Genomic DNA, 21,127 nt, shown 5'->3' with positions numbered 1-21,127 from the left:
TTTTGTGGGGTGCATCACAAACTACAGAATTAGCATGATTCAAACAAAGGTTGCTACTTAAGGAGGTAGACCTAGGGTAAGGGAAACAACTCTTAAAAGTTACTGGAATGTTTGTATTTTACATCAATCTTGTGTAAGCATCTAATTAACTTGGATTCATTTTATTCTGCTTCAAATGAAAGCTTGAGAGGCTTAGTTGAAATTGTGTATGATGCAAACAGATCACTGATTTCATGTCCCTTACCCTAAATCTACCTCCTTAAAATCATCCTGTTGACTAGCTAGATTTGTATCACTCTGTTTCATATTGCTTTCACATGTTTGAGTTGTAGTTTTGTTTTATCAAAGTTCCACAGAACTTGAAAAACTACTGAAATCTGATAAAAAGAATTAAACTGTTTGGGATGTCATCAATTTCCAAGACTTTGATTGGAGTTACCATGGAAGACTGAATTATTTTTTAACTTTAGTGACACCAATGCCAGTAATGATCAACTCACTGCCTGTTTAATGTTTTACTATGTAAACCCATAATAAATTTTCATTTACAATTCATGATTCTATAAAAAAGTAAATTGCAACCTTAATATATATATAATATCATCAATTATCTCAATAACCCTCGTACAAAATTAACAAAATTTTTTACAAATTAACAAAAATAAATAAAATCACATAAATATATGTTTTAAAGAAATGCAATGTAATACTTCACTTATGGAAAACTTCACGGTTTGACCAGAAAAAAAAATACATGCCTCTTGAAGGTGAATCATAAACTACCCTATTTATTAAACTAAAAATATTCTGCAAACCTGATATAACTAAGAAAGAATCCTGTCTAAACAAAACCCCTTCTTCGTTTAAAGAGCTGTTCAATTTATCAAAGGTTCGAAACACATCTAAATTTATAACTAGAGGCTCAAGAGAGCCTGAATCGCTCACCTGGTTCACCATTTGCTTATTTGAAAAACTTGAGGAATGAGACAGGCTAAGTTAAAATCAACTAAATTGTCAAATGCAGGAAATACTTTTCATAGTATTTTCATGACTAGAATTTTGCTAAAGGCAACAATTTTTGAATTTTTTTCAAAAACCTGTTGTATGACCCCTAAGTTCCATTTTTAGTATAGGCAGCCATATTTATTCATGGATTAAAAATCCCAAGTCATTTTGAGCACAATACACTAGAGAACTATTATGCTTATTTTCATTCAATGATCTTTTAGAGAAGAAGATTTTCAAAGCTGTACATGTGAAAAAAAAACAACAAAAAAACTGTTTCAGGGGTCGAAAATCCTACATTAGTCAATGAATGGTTTTGAAAATTTTGGCATAGGTCCTTCTCATGATGCTGAACTATTTTACCCATGCCAGAAATTTGGTAAAAGCAACGGTTTTTGAGTTATTTGCAAAAAACTGCCGTCCGACCCCTATGTTCTATTTTTAGTAACAGCAGCCATGTTTTTTCATGGATCAAAAATCCCAAACAATCATTCCGTGCAGAACATCCTAAGGAACAATCATGATAAGTTTAATACCTATCAGTCCAGTAGTTTCAGAGGAGAAGATTTTTAAAAATTTGTCCACGATGGCATAAGCTCACTTGGCCTTCGGCCAGGTGAGCTAAAAAGGGATTTCAAAAGTGTATGGTTTAAGGAGGTAAACCTAAGGTAAGGGACACAACTCTTTAAAAAAATCATTGGAACATTTGTATTAAGGTTCTTTATATCAATCTCATATAAGCATCAAAGTAATTTTGAATGATTTCATTCTGTTTCAAATGAAAGCTTGAAAGGCTTAAGTGAAATTGAATATGATACACACATATCACTGATTTCAAGAGTTATGCCCCTTCCCCCAAGTCTACCTCCTTAAACAGGTTTTTTGATCATTCAGCCTTTGGTTTAGACAGGTTTCACCAATTTGTCACAATTGAACAGTTAGTTTAATTAAGCTTGAATCTCCCCAAGTTATTTTTTATTTGGCTTAACTATCTACCCTGGACTTTACGTACTTGTCCACCTTAAAGAGGCATGTATACTCCATGGCCACACAATCAATGTGATGGATTGCTTTCAAGTAGCACCTGAGTAAAAAAATATTCATTAAACTATACTGACATCAGAAGAAGACACAGATTTGTTTTTTTTTCTCTAAAATTCAAATGCTACTCAATGAACAAAAATTAAAAATAATATTTGTGAACCAAATAAATGGTTTTATAGTTGAATTTAAAGGAATTATTCATGGATTACACATATTTTAAATACCTTTAAAAAGCCAATACATGCTTGCAAATTTTGAATATAACTTTCACTGAAAAGAGTTTTTGGATGATGTTGGGGAAACTGGTTCTACATCTGTATACTTGATAATTACACTTTCTCTCCGAACCTTGAAGAAACTATGTATAAATTGCAAATACCAAATGTTGTTCAATCAGAAACATTGATATAATTAAAATTTTCCAGCGATATTTACATGTAGAAAATATGCCGTCCTTCAAAGTGGCAAAGTGAATAATGACCATTTCACATCATATTCTGATAACCATATTATTTAAAACAAATACATCTATATTGCATCTTAAACAAAAAACAAAAATTGAGCTAATTTCACAAATATCACAAATATATTATTTTACTACAATTCTACTGGCTGCACTGATGTGCATAAAATATGGAAGTGTGCTTCACTAACTCAAGCAAGTATACTGATATCAGTATAGAAACTGACTGTTAGTAAGCTGCTTTTAATATAGAAAGTGACTGTCACCAAAAACTGATGAATGAAACACAAACTAATAAAATATACTGTGTTTGGACAATAGATTACTTCCCTACTAGAACTTAAATTGAATGAATTCAATATATACTTATAACAAATTTTGCCAAGGTTAAAATTTCTTTTTAAAAAAACTAAAAATATCTTAAAGAAAGGTCAGCATTTTCCCCAGTTCATAAAGCACTATGCCTAGCACAACTGTAATTTGTAGCACTTGAAATTCTTTTTAGTTAAAATGTAAAATGAGCTGTATTTCCTCAAAGGACAAAGTGCACTTCTGGTTTTTTTTGTTCCTACTAGTCTGCTCTTTTGTTAAGGAAGTAATATAGTCCAGAAACATAATATTATCATAGTTTGTAGTTTCTTAGTTTTTAGTAATGACAAGTTGGTTGTGATTGAAAAAAAAAAGGAAATTTTGATAACAAGTTGTAATGCATGCACCATGAATTAATACAAAACAAAGACAAGTGCTTACGAATATTAAGTGATTATATGGGTCAAGGTTGGTCAAGACACCTTACTTCCTATTTTTTCTAAATTTAAGAAAATTGGGTATCTTGCCAAGCATTTATGGCACAGACGTCAAATGTGCAGTACAAATAATTTGTAAATATAGGCAATTTTATTTTAAAACTATTATTTAAATTGCAAATTTATGAATGTTTGCTTGGACTCATACATTTTCAAAAAATAAGGAGCCAATTTCACCTAAAAATGTATCTCATCCTTTATTAGGAGGGTACTGAAGATCAGGAAATATTTAAATACTTTCAGGCTTTTTTTGTCAGATTAAGAAATACTCCAGCTAAGAATCATGCAAAATGTGATTCATGGGTGAAAAGCCTACATATTTTTATTTTTCATATTTTGTTTGAAATGCCATAGTAAACAGAAATTAACATTCGGTTTTTCATATAACCCATGCTCTTATGAGATAAAAATTATACAGAATACACTACAGATTCAAAATTAAGGGAGATAACTCTGTAAATGACACTCAAATACAATAGAATCTATTGGATTTTCAATGTTGATTATCTTCTAAGAGCAGACAGATTTGAATGAATAATTACACATTTCATAGTATAGACCCATACAACAACTTAATTACAATAATAAAAATATGTAGCCTTTTTTGGGGTGTATCACATTTTTCAGATTTTGCATGATTCTTACAAAGACAGCTACTTAAAAACAAGGTTACAAGGTAAAATGCCCTTTGCACCAATAAACAAGTAATAAATATGCAAATATGCAAACTAACCAATGGACTCTTATGTTTCATGTATATCATTAAAATGCTGCCAGATTTTCAACACATGATGATGTAAAAATGCCTGTCAAGAGTTAAAATGTTCCAAAGTATGTATCATCATATCAGAAAAATATGACAAAACTTGTCTTCTGTTTTTTGGAATGTACATGTTTTAAAGTATGGTTTAGTATCAGATAATAATTTCAAATTAAAATTGACAAACTTCATATGAGGTGCAAAATACAATGATAATTTTCCGTTTACTGAGATGCACTGATACAGTATCGGTGGCAATTCTGCAAGATGATATTTATTTGCAATTTTTACCAAATGTTGGGCAATTTATTGATTTTTAATTTCTGCATTTCAAACATTTGAGGAAAAATATGAAAGTTTTGAAAATCAATACAGACCTTTCTTAAGTTTCAGGCAAACAACGTATCTGAATTTGAAACAATTATGATAACAGATGTTTTCAGCTAGAAACCCAATTTTAAAATGTAACCACTATACAGTATTTTTAAATAGCCATTTAACCACCATGTACATTTATTGGTAAGTAGTTAAAGCCTCAAATACAAATATATATTATTTGGTATGAAAAAAAAAGAAAATAAAGGATACATTCTATTAAAAATGTCAAAAGCAGCATAAAAGAAACAAAAGAAAGAAAAAAAACAAACAAACAAAAAACAACAATTGAAAACTATAGGTGCTCAGTGATTAAGTGCTGGAATCTGGAAAAATCTGGCAAAAATTGAAAAATAATTAATAATACTCATAGCGGAAAAAACACACAAATCTGACAATGTGAGCACATAGTTTATAGCCTATTAAAGACAAATTTACAGTTCATTTGTCTTAGAAGTTTCAGAGGCTAAAGAGAAGAAAGCTGAAAAATACAATGGAATGAATGGGAAAAAGTGAGTTATCTCCTTTTGATGATGAAATTGCAATGCATTTCATACATATTTTACCTCGAATTACTAACACCTAAAAAAGAAATGAAAACCATATCTGCATTCCAGATAACATTTTGGATAAGATTTCATGGAAAGACGTGTGTTTTTTCCACCATGATTCACCCACTGCCTGATTCTTACAGAGAATAGCACTCAAGATACATGTATATAGAAAAAGAATATTCCACATTGCATGAGATCCACAAGCTAATTATGTCACCAGATTATATATAAACTAAAGCTACTGAGATCCAAAGCAGCGATAATAAGCATATCACACACTGCCTGCACCCTCAGTCAATAACGGAAGATCTGATGCAGTTATCAAAAGCATCAAGATATCACACACAGCCTGCACCCTCACTTAATACAGCTTGTCTAATGTGAAGGCCATATTTTGTCTATTGCTTCCTTAAGACTGTCATATATCATAAATGTTATAGCAACATCTAAACAAACTCTACTCAATCGTGGAACTGTTCCTTTATAAAATCTGAAAAGTAAGAGTTTATAAAAAATTACTTTATAGTACTATGGGTCAGAGATTTCAAAAATCTTATTACTGTGTGTTTTATAACATCTTGTGGTAAGCTCCCACAAGTATCTTTTAATGTAGAGCACATACATGTATAATGCAGCTTCTTCTTACAGTGTAATGAATACATTTCTGCAAATGCATTACATACTTCTCCATCTAAGAATCGGGCAAAATGTATATAAGGTGTGGCATGTGAAGGAAAAAAATGCAGAGATTTTATTGCATTGTCCAGTAAATTATACTCCATAACAACCAGAAATAACCATCAAAGTGTTTTTAAAATTTGCCTTTTTAAGATATTGATAGGTCAAATTTAGTTGAATTGCACTGCACAAAATTAGCCGGAAAATTTTCCTGCACTCTTCCCTATATAAGCAGTCAAAAAATATCTACATCACAGATGCTTTAGGATAAACTTAAATAGCTTCTTGGTTGCTTTCTAGATGTACTAAATATATTTTAGGCAAAAATTACTAAATTGGGGAAAATGATGTGCCAGTCTTTGCATGATTCTTACATAGAATAGTACTTCATTTTACATGGATTCTGTCAAATGAACATATTTGTGGTTTCACAAAATGATTTGTGTTATTTACTGTTAACCAATCAGTTTCACAGGATTCTGTCCACCGCAAAAATTTATATGTTTTACAGTACATCACTGCAAAACACCAAGTACTTTAAGTATTTCTCAATTTAAGAATCAGCAAAATGTCTACAAGCCTTAGGTGTGGCACATGAAGAAGAAAACCAGGAGATCTTACTGCAATATCCAAATGTTAATACATCATAACCTCCAGAAATAACCATTTAAGTGTTTGTAAAGATATTAATAGGTCAAATTTAGTTAAAATGCACTATGGAAATATGGCAGGAAAATGCTCCTGCACTTTTTCCTGGTAAAACAGTAAAAAAAATCTATGTTAGAGATGCTTTTTGGCTGTTTTCTAACTGTATAGAATACATTTGATGCAAAAAAGACCAAAAGAAAAAAAATGATGTGCCACTCATTGCCTAATTCTTCCACAGAATGGTACTTTCATAATATTACTTACGCTGCTGGTCCCTCGTGTTTGAATATCTTCATTGCACAATCTAATGTATTTTTATATTTATGAGCATCTAAACCCTGAAAAAGTATAAGAAATTGTTTGTTTTATAGTAATTCTGACATTGTGCAATAAAAGCAGTGGTTCCACCTTTTAGAGCACCATGCTGTCATGTTAAATTTTAATTTGTGTGTCAGTAAAGTATCTTTCAACAAATATATACCTTGTAAACTGAGAATTTTTGTGACATCCAATTTTTAAAGGTTTCGTGATTAATCTATTTTAATTAATCTATTAATCTATAAATTTGGGATCGATCATTCCTCAAACTGAATTATAATGTTCTTTGAGAAAAATATTAACAAGATAAATTTTGTATTACAGGTCTTTCTTGGAGTAGCAAAAATAATTTCATGGTCTACAGAAATAAAAATTTTGTAGTAGGGAGGTTTTTACCTTGTGTGATAATTTAAAGGTCTCATAAGATTACCAGACTGACTATAGTTTGTGAGGCAGAGGTGATCAAACTTTATTTTTACACTTCAAATGCTGGAAACTCTTTTTAAAAATATTTTTTAAACAGAAAATCATTTTATTAAAAATCCCAGCCCCAGATACTGTGAAAATACTTTAATTCGTGGATACCAATTTTAATGAATTAGGAAAGAAACACAAGTTTCTGGATTCTTGAATTTGTGGTTTTGAGGTTTTCAGTATACACATCAATGGAAACCTCCTTTTCACTGGGAACCTAAGTTCATGATTTGGCCTACCCATGAAAACTACACCACAAACAATAGTACTTCCACAGCATTCTAATTCAGACAACAAATACCGTATACCAAATGCTAAACTTCACATTTTGAGGATTTGATATAAAGCAATCTTTTATGATTTCAAGGTGGAGAAGTAATTATTGATTTATTTACAACAATTAACAAACTCTTATATACCTGACATAGCATTTTCTAAAATTTCAACAATATTGCAAAAATCAGATCCTCACAAAAATTACTATTACATGGTTGTTTATCACAATTATATTACTAAAACATCAGGTAGCTACCACGCGACTGATCAATCATAACTGGAACATTCAGCAAAATCAATCAATTCAGGATACTGCTACTTTGAGCATGTTAAGTCATATCACAAGACATCATTTCAACATGAGGTTACCCATATCCCAATTAACTTCTGATGCCATAATCTTGACCACTGACCAATGACCTTGAAAATTAGTAGGAACTTCAGATATTTCTTGCATTTCAGGACGAGAACAATTATTCAACCAAACAGACCATGTTTTGTATTAGTGTGATATACTTAGCCTGATTTTTATTGTGCTAGTTCACAGAAACAACAACCTGCAGGTAGGGGATCAAACTCACAACCCCTCACACTTCAGGTGAGCTACCTGAGACCAGAAGTGGTCCAACAGAAAAAAGAGAATTAACATATCCATATGTTAATTTGTTGGCAAGGGGATAAAGTTTATTCCTACCTGTAATCTTGTTTTAATGACATCTATAGGTGTATTTCCAAAAACTGAGCATGCTCCAGCAAATCCACCAAACAGTCCAGTTAATAAAATTGGTACTTTTTTATCAGGGTTACCTCCCCTATACATTTCTTTACATGATTCCATAACAAAAAATCTTATGGCTTGATTACTTCCTTGCTTAAGAATAGTAGGTGTAAGTCCTTGATATGTTCCCCGTATTCCTGAAATATAGACAAAAAATAGTACGTGTAAATCCTTGGTATGTACCCCGTATTCCTGAAATATAGACACAAAATAGTACGTGTAAATCCTTGGTATGTACCCCGTATTCCTGAAATATAGACACAAAATAGTAGGTGTAAGTCCCTGATATGTTCCTTGTATTCCTGAAATATACTGACATAAAATAGTAGGTGTAAGTTCCTGATATGTTCCTTGTATTCCTGAAATATATAGATATAAAATAGTAGATGTAAGGCCTTTATATGTTCTCCATATTCCTGAAATATAGACATAAAACAGTAGGTGTAAGTCCTATATATGTTCTATGTATTCCTAAAATATATAGACATAAAAGTTTTATATACTAACATTTACAAAGAACTTCTCATCTGAATGAATAGGAATCTCGCAGAGCCAACTTCCTATATACAAGGTGATAGGACATGCCAATGGAATTGGTATCATATTCCAGCTTGCTAATATGTGAATAGGTGGGGAAAAATGAACATAATTTGATAAATCAATAAAGTTGACATTACAAGTTAAATATATAGTCGAAAACGTCCTTGTCCTATAATTAGTTGTACTTATTTTAGTATTTGTAGAATAAAAGCATGATGAATATTGTTATTTTATGACCTAGTGTATCATAATCAAGGGTAATCCTCAAATATATGGAATTGGGTCTCTTTTTTTCTAACAAAGTATATGAAAAGGTCTACATTTTTTTCAAAAGCAAAATATATAAATAGGTTGGGGTTACAGTAGCACCCCTATCGAAGAAGTATTGGAGCGGCTCCATGACAACTACCCATTATATTGAACTTCTAATCGAAATGAATTGGAAAGTTATAAACAATTTAAATTTGGAGGTTTACTTAATCCTGGAGCCAAGACCCATGCTAGTTTGGACCCCTGAATTATTGGATACCCTCTTTGCCGCAAAAATAACATTGGATATCCTCTTTGCCTCAACAATAACATTGGATACCCTCTTTGCCTCAACAATGACATTGGATATCCTCTTTGCCTCAACAATAACATTAGATATCCTCTTTGCCTCATCGATAACACTGGATACCCTCTTTGCCTCAACAATAACATGTTATTGACTTTCTACAAAATCTGGTTAAAACTTGCTAATTCAATTTTTAACAAAAATCAGGAATATACAATTTACTGTACAGTAAAACCTGCCTAAACCTAACTATGAATAACCCTTTCTAAACTAGACACCTGTCTAAACCTAAATATGAATAACCCTGTCTAAACCTAAATACGAATAACCCTGTCTAAACCAAACACGTGTCTAAACCTAACAGGGATGACGTTACTATAGTATTTGGGGCCACCTGGCGGCCCCATTCCGCCAGCTGAAAAAATTCCCAATTGCCGGTAGCGAAAAATTTTTAAATTCGTATTTTTTCGTGTCCGTCTGTAATCCGTTTCCGCGTTCCAATACAACCACAGTTTCCGGGAAGCAGTTGCAAAGTAATAAAATTTTGTGAATGTACTTATTAATGAGAAAGGTAGTTGGATCTTTTGATGGATATGTTTGCAAATATAATTAAACTGTTTTATCAATGCTACCTTTGGGGCGTAATATGTAGCAAAGTCATTTGTTGTTGATAGACCTTCATTATGAGCTTGAGTTTGATCAAGTGTCTAGCCCCAGAAATTTCAACAGTTTCAAAACATATACAAGTTTGTTGTAGTACTAGTATCATATCATCTGTACCATCTCAGTAGAGACTTAGCTGTTTCTATACGTAAACATATATCATGTTATTGGTTAGAGTCAGAGGAAAAATACTGATCAAATGGTGCACGTAAAATTCCCAACTGCAACAAAAATTCCCAATTTGACTTCAGGGGGACCCATTTGAAAAAGTTCAAAATCATCTCTGGCTAACTACGAATAACCCTGTCTAAACCAGACAGTTGTAACAGTCCCTTTATATTAATTCCATTGTATTTAGAACCTTGGTAAACCAAACACCTATCTTAACCAAACACATGTCTATACCAAACACCTATCTAAACTAAATACCTGTCTAAACCAAACACATGTCTATACCAAAACCTATCTAAACTAAATACCTGTCTAAACCAAACACCTAAATACCTGTCTAAACCAAACACCTATCTAAACTAAATACCTGTCTAAACCAAACACATGTCTATGTCAAACACCTATCTAAACTAAATACCTGTCTAAACCAAACACATGTCTATACCAAAAACCTATCTAAACTAAATACCTGTCTAAACCAAACACCTATACAAACTAAATACCTGTCTAAACCAAACACATGTATATACCAAACACCTATCTAAACTAAATACCCGTCTTAACCAAACACATGTCTATGCCAAACACCTATCTTAACTAAATACCTGTCTAAACCAAACACATGTCTATACCAAACACCTGTCTAAACCAAACACTATCTAAACTAAATACCTGTCTAAACCAAACACCTATCTAAACTAAATACCTGTCTAAACCAAACACATGTCTATATTAAACACCTACCTAAACTAAATACCTGTCTAAACCAAACACATGTCTATACCAAACACCTGTCTAATCTGAAAATCTGTCTAAACCAAACACTATCTAAAGCAAACACATGTCTAAACCAAATACCTATCTAAACTAAATACCTGTCTAAACCAAACACAAGTCTCAACTGAATACCCGTCTAAACCAAATCCAATGTGAAGTCCAAAAGGGATTCAGTTTAGACAGAATTCACTGTATAACATTAGGTACCTACCCTGAGATCTAATGATTTCCCGAACACCATGGAAAAAACCTTTATATTTAGGATTAGGTGATGTCTGGTCGTTGATAAATTTTACTTTTAATGTTTCCATTGGAGTAACAGCTAAAATGGCTTCAGAAACACCAGCACCTACAAAAGACAGTGGAAACAGTTTATATTAATATTCTGTTTCTTCCAGAGAAGAAATTCATTTCAATTCTTACAAATTTGAACATGCTGGAACTCCTGTAATTGCTAAAGACGTATTTACACTTGTGGCGCCATTGATGAAAATAATATATATGCCCATTGCTTTTGCAATGAATTCTCCTCCAACTTAGAGATTAATGAAGTCACAATTTAAAATTGTTTCATTGATGCCAAAAGTTTAGACAATCTGGGGTCATTCAGAGCAAAATGACAAGTGTGTATTCATGTATAAGATCCCTTGCACATATTTGACTTCATTCATTGTATAAAAAGACTTTGATTATCCTTTCAAAGCATAAACAAAGACAAAGCCAAGAGTGACATCCCCTTGTCTAGCTTATCTATTGAGTGATACTGGTATTGATTCAAATGCTTGTTGATAGGGACCAAGCAACAACAATATCATGTATGCAGGGGTCTGAAACATGAAAGGCCCAAAATCATTCAGTTGAAAATTAAGTATGTAATAAACCTTTTTAATATTCCTGACTTTGACTTCGTTTTTTTTTTAATTTTGAGCAAAGGGAAGTAACCTTCCAACCAAACAGACAGGTTTACTGTCTGATTAGAGCAATTGACAGCAGTAGACTTCAAATTCAATTATTTGACTAACTGTGGCTATGGTAAGTACTTGGTTACTTTTGAATAATTTCAAACCATTTACCAAAGTGTAAATAGTTTAGGTTTCAAGGAAAAATGTTTACTGTTCTTCCTTTCCCCAACCTTTGTTGGTGGGTTACGTCCCTTTAAAAACTAGCTATAATGGCTTGCATTACGTTAATATGAAAAATGACTATTGGGAAGTGATTGTTTGCTTGGTGGCACAGGGTGGATGTTCTAGGAAGTCCTGCATACTCCCATAGTTCGACATCACCTATGTATATCAGCAAAGACATCGATTTTCATTTTCAGTAAAAATAACTCTGTTCCTAAAAGGTAAAGCCTAAAATCATATTAACACTAGTATTATATGACCAATCAACAAGTGCATAATATATTGGAATCACCTTGTCTGTCTGATTTTAAATTTAGTAAGTCGCCTTTTATAGATTTGGCAAGAAGCAGTTGGTTGTACAAGCATTACAATATTTTTTATTTAGCAACTCCAGGTCAAATTCTGCACCGTACTTAATCAATGTTCTGTTACATAAAACCTAATTGTGGTACTTTTAAAGTCTTACATACAGTAAATTAGAGCTAAAATGATCATGATAACGGAAAAATATGTTACCTAAATAAGCTTGTTGCCATCAGAAATTGGATGCTGTCTTCGAACAAATGATTCATTAATGTTCAATTATTATCGTAATAGCTAGACTAATAGGTGTTGAGATTGCTCTGATTTCTCACTTTATCCAAAAAAAAAAAATCTACAAACAAGAATCGCGTTTCTAGGCCAACGAATCAGTATCAAGACCGTTTCAAGACAACTTCTTATAGACTTCCCATAAAAATAATTTTTAAGCCTTTAGAGAGAGAGATGTAGCTATGAAATTGTAATATGCCAAAATAAGACTTAATTTTGTTGAAGTACACTGCATACAAAAATCAACGTTTGCTTAAAGCAAAATACAATATTGTTTATAGCAAAAAACAAGATTCATGACAGTGTAAACAGTTGTTGATTTTTTTTAATGCAGAAATGTCCACTGGTCAATTCTTGGCAGGGCCTAATCTAAATTTCGATGACAAGGAAGTTTTAGTAAAATATGTTTGAAAAATAATAATAAACTTTTGTCTATTTTATCTATTAAGAAAACTTCTCCCCATCAAAGAAAAATGGGAGAAATGAATACAAACTAGGAGAAGTTTTTCTCCTTCTCCCTCTATATTAGGCTCTGCTTGGCAGTCTTCTTTTTCAACAGAAAACCAGATAAAAAATCCACCCAAACTGATCAACAAAACAATGTAATCCTCACTCCAAACAGTGCTAATATACTTCTGGGCATATAAAAACAAAGAATCTGTGAGGGATGGCTCACTAGTGATACCCTCGCTTTCAATCAAGATAACAAGAAAATAAGCAAGTCCTCAGTAAAAAAGGAAGTTGTAGTCACTTTTTTCTGAAAATTGATTCCACTATATGGCTTACCTACAGGGAGAATGTGTTAAATTTCAAACCACTGTGATGAATAGTTACTGAGAAAAGTGTGACAAAATTTTCAACTTTCAATAATATCAAGTCCAAAATTAACATAGTCCTTGGTAAACAGGAAGTTGTCAAATTTTTCGGAAAATGGATGAGTAGTTGCTGAGAAAACTGTAACAGAAAAAATTGTTATAAAAACATGGAAATACGGACAAGGTTAAAACAGTATACCTCCCTCTTCTTTGGATCAGGGATATAAAAATAGATTTATTGTGAGAAAACTTCAAGTGGACTTCTATCATGTTGAACCCTCTTTTACAAGCATCAGACAATTATTATCTTTACCACCTTACCTAGACCACATAGTAATCTTTTATCAGGTGACAAAACACCATCTACTGCAAACCAACTTTTAAATTCTTCAAAAGCACCAAATCTGAAAAAAAATATAGAAAAATTTGCTGAAAGTAAAAAAAAAATGTTAATACAATGTTAATGAAGATTATAGTGACAGTCTAATAGTTTTTTCCTTCACTAAATGTCTATCACCTGATCAACTTCTTAAGGTTTACTCCTACAATGTAAAAGGTTAGCATGGTACCAAGTCAAAAAATAGCTTGCCAGACAACCTCCATCACTGATGGAGTACCTTAGGAAGTGAACAGGACAGTTAAAGAGAAGAATTTCTACCATATTCCATAAGTACCGGGTATTCAAAATTTTGTATACTGTAAATGTACCAATTTTCGTGATGTACTTATTTTCACTGTGGACAGAAAACCGTGAAAAATAGTACATGCAAAATTGACTTTTAACACTATATAACTCTAATAATATTTTTTGAAATGGCAAATATTGATACCCGCAAATATGTTCACTTAACAGAATCCGCAAAAATTAGCAACCGCTAACGTTTACAGTAACAAATACCATGAAAGTGCTTTAATTCATGGATACCAATTTTTGGTGGATTAGGGAAGAAACACATATTCGTGGATTCTTGAATTCATGTTTGGAGATTTTCAGTATATACATCAATGGAAATCTCCTTTTCATTCAGAACCAAAATTCAAATGTGGTGTGGCCTACCCAGGGAATCAATGAATATTGGTACCCCACAAACAATAGTACTTTCACAGTAGTTTATATCTTCTTCTCAATTGTTCAGTTAACTACCAAAGGTGGCTCATTAGATGACTGTCGCTTAATCAATGGAAGACCAAATCTACTTCCTGAATATGCCAGTGTTCTAGGATTCCACTTTCACATCACTGGGGCAAGTGCTATTTTGGTGTTGGAAAGTTATGTATTAGGTTCTACTTTCCTTTTGGCAAGTAGAAAGCTTGGAATTTTTAAGGATTTGTTTATTTCAGAAAGCAGACTTTAACTGTGGGAAAGTTAATCATTATTTGGAGATTTCCTGTGGCAACCTAAAAGTTTCTATAATTCTAGAACACTGTATGCTATCATAATTTCAGTGTATATTGTGCATATTATTATGATGCATTTCAAGTTTTTCTAATATTTTTCAGGGGTACATTCCAATAACTGAAGGGATGTTTTTTTTTTTTTTGGAAGAGACCTCTACATGCATTCATACTTATTGTGATTTTTATGTGAAATAAGATTCATGAAAAAAATCACACAGATTAAATTAACATGAAATCACTTTACATTGAAAATTTCAAATTAAGTTTTTTCATAACATTCATGGTCACAATTATACAATTTGATAGTGACATTTTCAATAGACCTTGACTGTGTAGGCATATACATGAAACAAATATGGAACTGTGAGTTGTGATGCGTGTTTAATTGATGTAATTAGAAAACTTCACATTGATTTCTTTACAAGAAATTTCCAAGTCAACAGACTTTGACTGTAGGGGCAATATGGAATTGTGATGCAGTGATGCTAAATATTATTGCCCATGAATGAGTGGTTAATATTAAGGAAGTAGACTTAGTGTCAGGGAAATAACTCTTGAAATCAGTGATATGTTTCTATCATATTCAATTTCACCAAAGCCTTTCAAGCTTTCCTTTGAAACAGAATGAAACCAGTCTGAGTTACTTTGATGCTTACATGAGATTGCTGTGAAATGGTGAGTATGGGGAAAAACGTTCAAATGATTTCTAACAGTTGTGTCCTTTACACTAGGTCTACCTCCTTATATTGATGTAAATAGAAACCTTAACTTGGACCCTGAAACTTGGAAAGTAATACCTAAGTCAGGTCCGTAAAATATAACGTGGATGGATATGGTGAATATGTCAAAGAGACAACAATCCCACCGGGATGAAAAAAGTCAGCTGTTGTGAAAAAAAAAAGTTCATATGCATATATCTGGATTTAGTCCCAGATCTTTCATACTTAAAAGCTTACTTGAACAATGATACTTGATCATACCCAACAATACATGTATATACCATTGGTGGTTTTTATTGATTTTCGAAATTCCTATGTATAAAAAAAACAGACAATATTATTAAGCCATGAATTTCTCCAATTTCACCTTGATTCTGTAAAACAAAATCATTATACTTGGACAAGGTATACTATTTCTCATTACAGACCAAAAAAAAACTCTTAGAATCTTAGAAATATCAGCCAGTATCATTAGTAACAAATAAAAGCTCTGAAGCAAGCCATATCTTGGGCAATATCCTAAATCAGTCTTATAAACCTAGTAATTTTGTGCTCTGTTTAACTAACAACCAACTTCCATTGATTTCCGTTTGCACAGTGTTAAGAAAAAAAAAAAGACCTTTAATGTCAATTTCAAAATCAATTGGAAAACTTTGATAGGATTGATTTTGTCCAACGGAAATAGAATGTAAAGAAGCTGATTAATAAAAACAGATAATTAACTGTCTTCATTTGCTTTTCTAACGATCTTAATTGGATTTTTGGTTGCAAAATAGGGATGGTTATTGATGTAATATGGTGACTTCACAATACTGACATTATATGGTTTTGGCTTGTTACCTTAACTACTATAAATCCAAGATGGCATCTGTCCAATGTGTATATTCATTCAACTACATGTAATTAAGACAATTAAGTCATGGTCATTCAAATGTTTTTTTTTTTATTTATTTCTTTTGAAAAACTTTGTAACTTATGAACTAAGCATTTAAATTTTACCTGTCTCTGATGAAGCATATAGGTAAACCCAAAAACCTTCCTACCTGACTAAACATGAAATCATTCCAAAACATGAAGTTGTATGGGTTGTCCTGTCGAGTATACCCCTGCCCTATACAAGAAATTGAAATCGAACAACACCTAAAATTGCATATCCTATCTATATAAAGCCACAAACCAAATTTGAAATCAATCAATCCATTGGGAGCTGAGATATTCAGACGGACAGAGAGAATGACAGACAGACAAGGTGATTCACCAACTCATAGAGTAGGGGTATAATTTGACAGACTAAGGGGTCTTGTTTACCCCAATGATTAAGACAATGGACCTTTTACAGTAGATTCATAAACTTCAAGATGATTGGTCACATTGAAAACGATTCTTGAAGTTGGGAACAACTAACACTGAGCAACCAAAAACAAACACATGGAAATATGAAATAAGTTGAACAACTCAAAAAGTAATATTTGGGAGTGTGAATCAAAACATTTCTGAGAGGTGACTGTCATGCTGAGCAACCAAAAAGTAATATTTGGGAGTGTGCATGAAAACATTTTTTAGAGGTGAGTATCACACTGAGCAACCAAAGTGAGTTAATAATCACTTTCTTTGCTAGAATTAATTACCCCATCTTTGATCTTTCTATTTACATACATTTGCCAACAAATCCAATTCTTTAAAAATTGATTATGTATAACCAAGTACCATGCAGGACTTACACAATTTACATTCCCTGTTATCTAAAACAAGTGAAATTTAGTTCAGGAAGAGTTACATTCTATGATAATCAGGTTAAAATTTGTTGTAAGATGAAAATAAAGCTTATTTTTATGTCAAATCTTTTCCTAATAGCATGTAGGCTATTTATGGAGATATTACAAAGCTTTGTACAGCTTAGTAATATCCCCATTGTACATCTATACATTTACATGTACAAAGGAACTTGTCCAATACAATTTACATTTATCACAAACCTTTGATCAATAAGTTTATCTGATTGATTGATTGATTGATTATGGTTTAATTTTCTAAGCAATAAATTTGTACCAAATATAAAAACATCTGAGAACACTCTGAGCAACTACCAGTACATTGATTCTTCACTAGTGAAATATAGTGAGACCTATCTAAACCAAACACCAGATAAACCAAAAACCTGTCTAAACCAACTCTGGATAAACCAAAAACCTGTCTAAATCAAACCCTGGATATACCAAAAACCTGTCTCAACCAAACACCAGATAAACCAAAAACCTGTCTAAACCAATCTCTAAATAAACCAAAAACCTGTCTAATCCAAACAATGGATAAACCAAAACCTGTCTAAACCAAACCCGGAATGAACCCTGAATTAATTAAAAACCTGTCTTAACCAGACCCTGGATAAACCAAAAACCTGTCCAAACAAGACACTTTAAAAGTAAAACAGCAGTTTTAACTTATTTAAAACTTAACCTGTCTAAACAAAACAAACTGTTACAGTCCAAAAGGATTTCACTGTATTTGTTAAAAATGTTAAAATTTATTTCTGTTTCTTAGTTCTTACTAAGGAACAGAAGTGATACTTAATTATATAAATTATCATTGCCCAAGAAGAAGTGCTTCATATTAAACTGATATAAATACAAAACTTAACATTAAATTTTAACATGGACACTGATGCTGGAAAAGTCATAACCATAACATTAATGTTTTGTAAAAAAAAATTGTATGCACATATCTGGATTTAGTCCCAGATCTTTCAAACTTATAAGCTTATTGAACAATGATACTTACCAAACAGTATATACCTTCTGTGGTTCTTATTGATTTTTAAAATGCCTAAGTATAAAAAAATAGCCATGAAATTTCTCAAATTTCAAGAATCTGTATATATGTATAAGTAGTTACTGACCAGAGTACTCTAAACTGATTTTATATTTGGTACATGTGCTTAATTTCTTTTTAAATATGAAATAAAAACAAACATGTACACTAGTGTATATATGTACACCCATTATATTCAATATAAAAATGTACACCCATTATATAACAGTGAATAAATGTACACCCACTATATTCAGTGAAAAGCTTGTATTGTATTTAAATACTACTGTTCAACTACAGTATTATACTGTTCAACTTCAGTATTATACTGTTCAACTACAGTATTGCCCCGTGCAGGTCCGGGTGTTAAAAGAATAGGCCTGCAGCAGCACTAAGCTTGTCGTAAAAAGCGACTAAATAGTGCTCAGAACCCTAGCCTGGGGCTAAGGCGCTCTGCCCACAGAGCAACTGGGATGTGTGCCCCAGGTGGTGGAATGGGGTACCCCTGGCGTGTTACATGCTGGGGTTGTCAGGCTATAATACGGAAAACCTGACTGCAAACCATAGTGGTGCACCGTGTAGGGAAAGATGCCACGTTCCTCACACGTTAAAGAACCCTACTGTGGTATTCTCCTGGAGTAGGAACCATAGGGCTCCGTCACAGGAGGCTAAATTGCCCGATCCTACCCACCTTTCCCTATTTCCAGTGGCAATCAAAATTTCTCGATCCCATTGTCCTTGTCCCTTTTTCATTTCATCATCATTTCATGTTCATTTTATCATCAATTTCATGTTCATCGTCTGAATATAGCTGAAATATTGCTGCTTGGACGTTAAACCCCAACAAACAAACAAAGAAATTAACTACAGTATTGAGCATAATAGACTTTGGATCCTTAAAAATCAAGATTCCTTAATAGTTTTAATTTGATGTGTATATAAACAGTTATCTGTAATGGTTGGTTTTATTTGGTGCAAACAGGTTATTTTTATGCAACAATTTTGTGATTTCTTCTACAGTCAATGATTGAACTAAATATGTTCTTATCAAACTATTAGTTTTTAATGGACTGGATCTATTAAAATTAAAGTCTAAGTCTTTTCAAGGTTTAAATATGAAGTGTTAACTGCCCTAATTCAATTACATTGCATTAGAATACTTGGTCAAAAATTGAAAACAGTCTTTAAACTGGAAACCAGACAACCTCTAAAGTCACTATCTGACAATATTTAACATTATGTTTGGAACCAATAAACCAAACACTTGCCTAAACCAAACATCTGTCTAAACCAAAACACTTGCCTAAACAAAACACCTGCATAAACCAAACACTTGCCTAAACCAAACAAAACCTTAAGTCTGAAAGGAGTCTGATTTAAATAAGTTTTTTATACAAATACATGTTACAGTCAATAAACTTGTGATAATTAGTAATTATTCATGTTTTAACATATTGGCAGATCAAAGTTCTCAGTTGGACATACATATTGTTTCTTAATTAATTATTAAAACATAGATATTTATTTACTGGAAATTATTCTGACTTATGAGTTAATTAGGTTAATTGCTAATTACGTTTTAAGTGACATTCAGACCTTGGACTGTGTCACTATCTAGACCTTTTTCTATCTGGAATTACAGTTATACAATCCACTCAAATATTAAGTGTGTTAGCTGATCTACATTATTGCAGAACAGCTTCTTGGTAAGAAAATTCATTTTATCATGTTTAGGGCTGGCTTTCCCATAATTTTAAACATTAACTGTGCTTTAAACATGCATAGCATATCTCAATAGGCTGTTAACAAAAAACCTTATAGTAGCCATAATAAAACTCAGTTAGCAAACAGTTAAAATTATAATGCTGCACAGCGCAGCATTATGGTGGCTGTTTTATGGTACAGTTGTGAATCCTAATTTTTTTTTATTTAACCATACCAGTTTTATCTACCTACAAAAATTCATGAAATTAGGTGCCCCAGTTTCTAAGGAGTTGTGCTTTCAAAACAGACAAACAGATGACTAGAATGACCCATCAATCCCACAAATGTGAAGGAGACACCACTACCACCATTAATGGCACAGGATTTTAACCACTTATTATCATTCTCTTAACAAAGTAATACCATAATGGGTGTAGCGTTGCTGCTGATTACTTTCAAATGTAATAGATTACATCATGATTACATGGAGTAAAAATCTAATCAATTACATTATGATTATTCAGTTTTAAATGTAATCAATTACATATTATTACTTTTGTGAAATCACAATTACTTCATAATTACATATGATTACTTCAGATATATTCCACACATGAATAAAAGAAATTTACTTCCTTGGCATAGGTAATGTAATGACATATTTAGCAAAATAATTTGTAGAATCAGAGTTCTAGGAATTTCAGAAATTGAGGTTTCCTCGGGAAAAAATCCATATAAAATCATCTTTCCCACAGTCAATGACTGCTTTCTGAACAAAACAAATCCTTACAGCATATGCATTTTTCAACTTGCCATGGGAAAGTGTAACTAAGTATCTAACTTTCCCTGACCCAAATTTCACTTGCCCCGGGTAACGGGAAATAGGAATCCTAGAACACTGAGAATCTTAAAGCAGAAGAAATAATTTGTTTATTATATACATAATTTCAAAGCTGTGATAAACACCACTTTTGAATATTGTACATTGGCTAACTCGAATAATTCAAGCCCTCACCATCATTGATTCTCTCAGACTCACATTAATGTACACAGGCAAATATTTTTCATGTGAAATTCATGTG

At 32.2% G+C, this 21,127-nt stretch overlaps 1 protein-coding gene across 1 annotated transcript in view; it reads right to left on the bottom strand.

The window, feature by feature from the left end:
* Nucleotides 1-500: 500 nt before the first annotated feature.
* LOC148606562 (tricarboxylate transport protein B, mitochondrial-like) overlaps nucleotides 501-21,127 on the bottom strand; it is a 30,400-nt gene continuing 9,773 nt past the window's right edge. Inside the window, exons 3-7 of the mRNA XM_088544761.1 lie at nucleotides 13,738-13,820; nucleotides 11,098-11,235; nucleotides 8,096-8,316; nucleotides 6,598-6,671; nucleotides 501-5,497 (exon numbers count right to left, since the gene is read on the bottom strand). Coding sequence (XP_088400887.1) covers nucleotides 5,383-5,497; nucleotides 6,598-6,671; nucleotides 8,096-8,316; nucleotides 11,098-11,235; nucleotides 13,738-13,820 — 631 coding nt within the window. The 3' untranslated portion in view covers nucleotides 501-5,382. The remainder of the gene's footprint in view (nucleotides 5,498-6,597; nucleotides 6,672-8,095; nucleotides 8,317-11,097; nucleotides 11,236-13,737; nucleotides 13,821-21,127) is intronic.

The sequence above is a fragment of the Perna viridis genome, chromosome 9, assembly GCF_037379345.1.
Source record: "Perna viridis isolate PV_CMFRI_1.1 ecotype Kerala chromosome 9, ASM3737934v1, whole genome shotgun sequence".
Classification (NCBI taxonomy): domain Eukaryota; kingdom Metazoa; phylum Mollusca; class Bivalvia; order Mytilida; family Mytilidae; genus Perna; species Perna viridis.
Note: the sequence above shows the minus strand (reverse complement) of the source record. Positions and strands in the feature narration are given on the sequence as shown.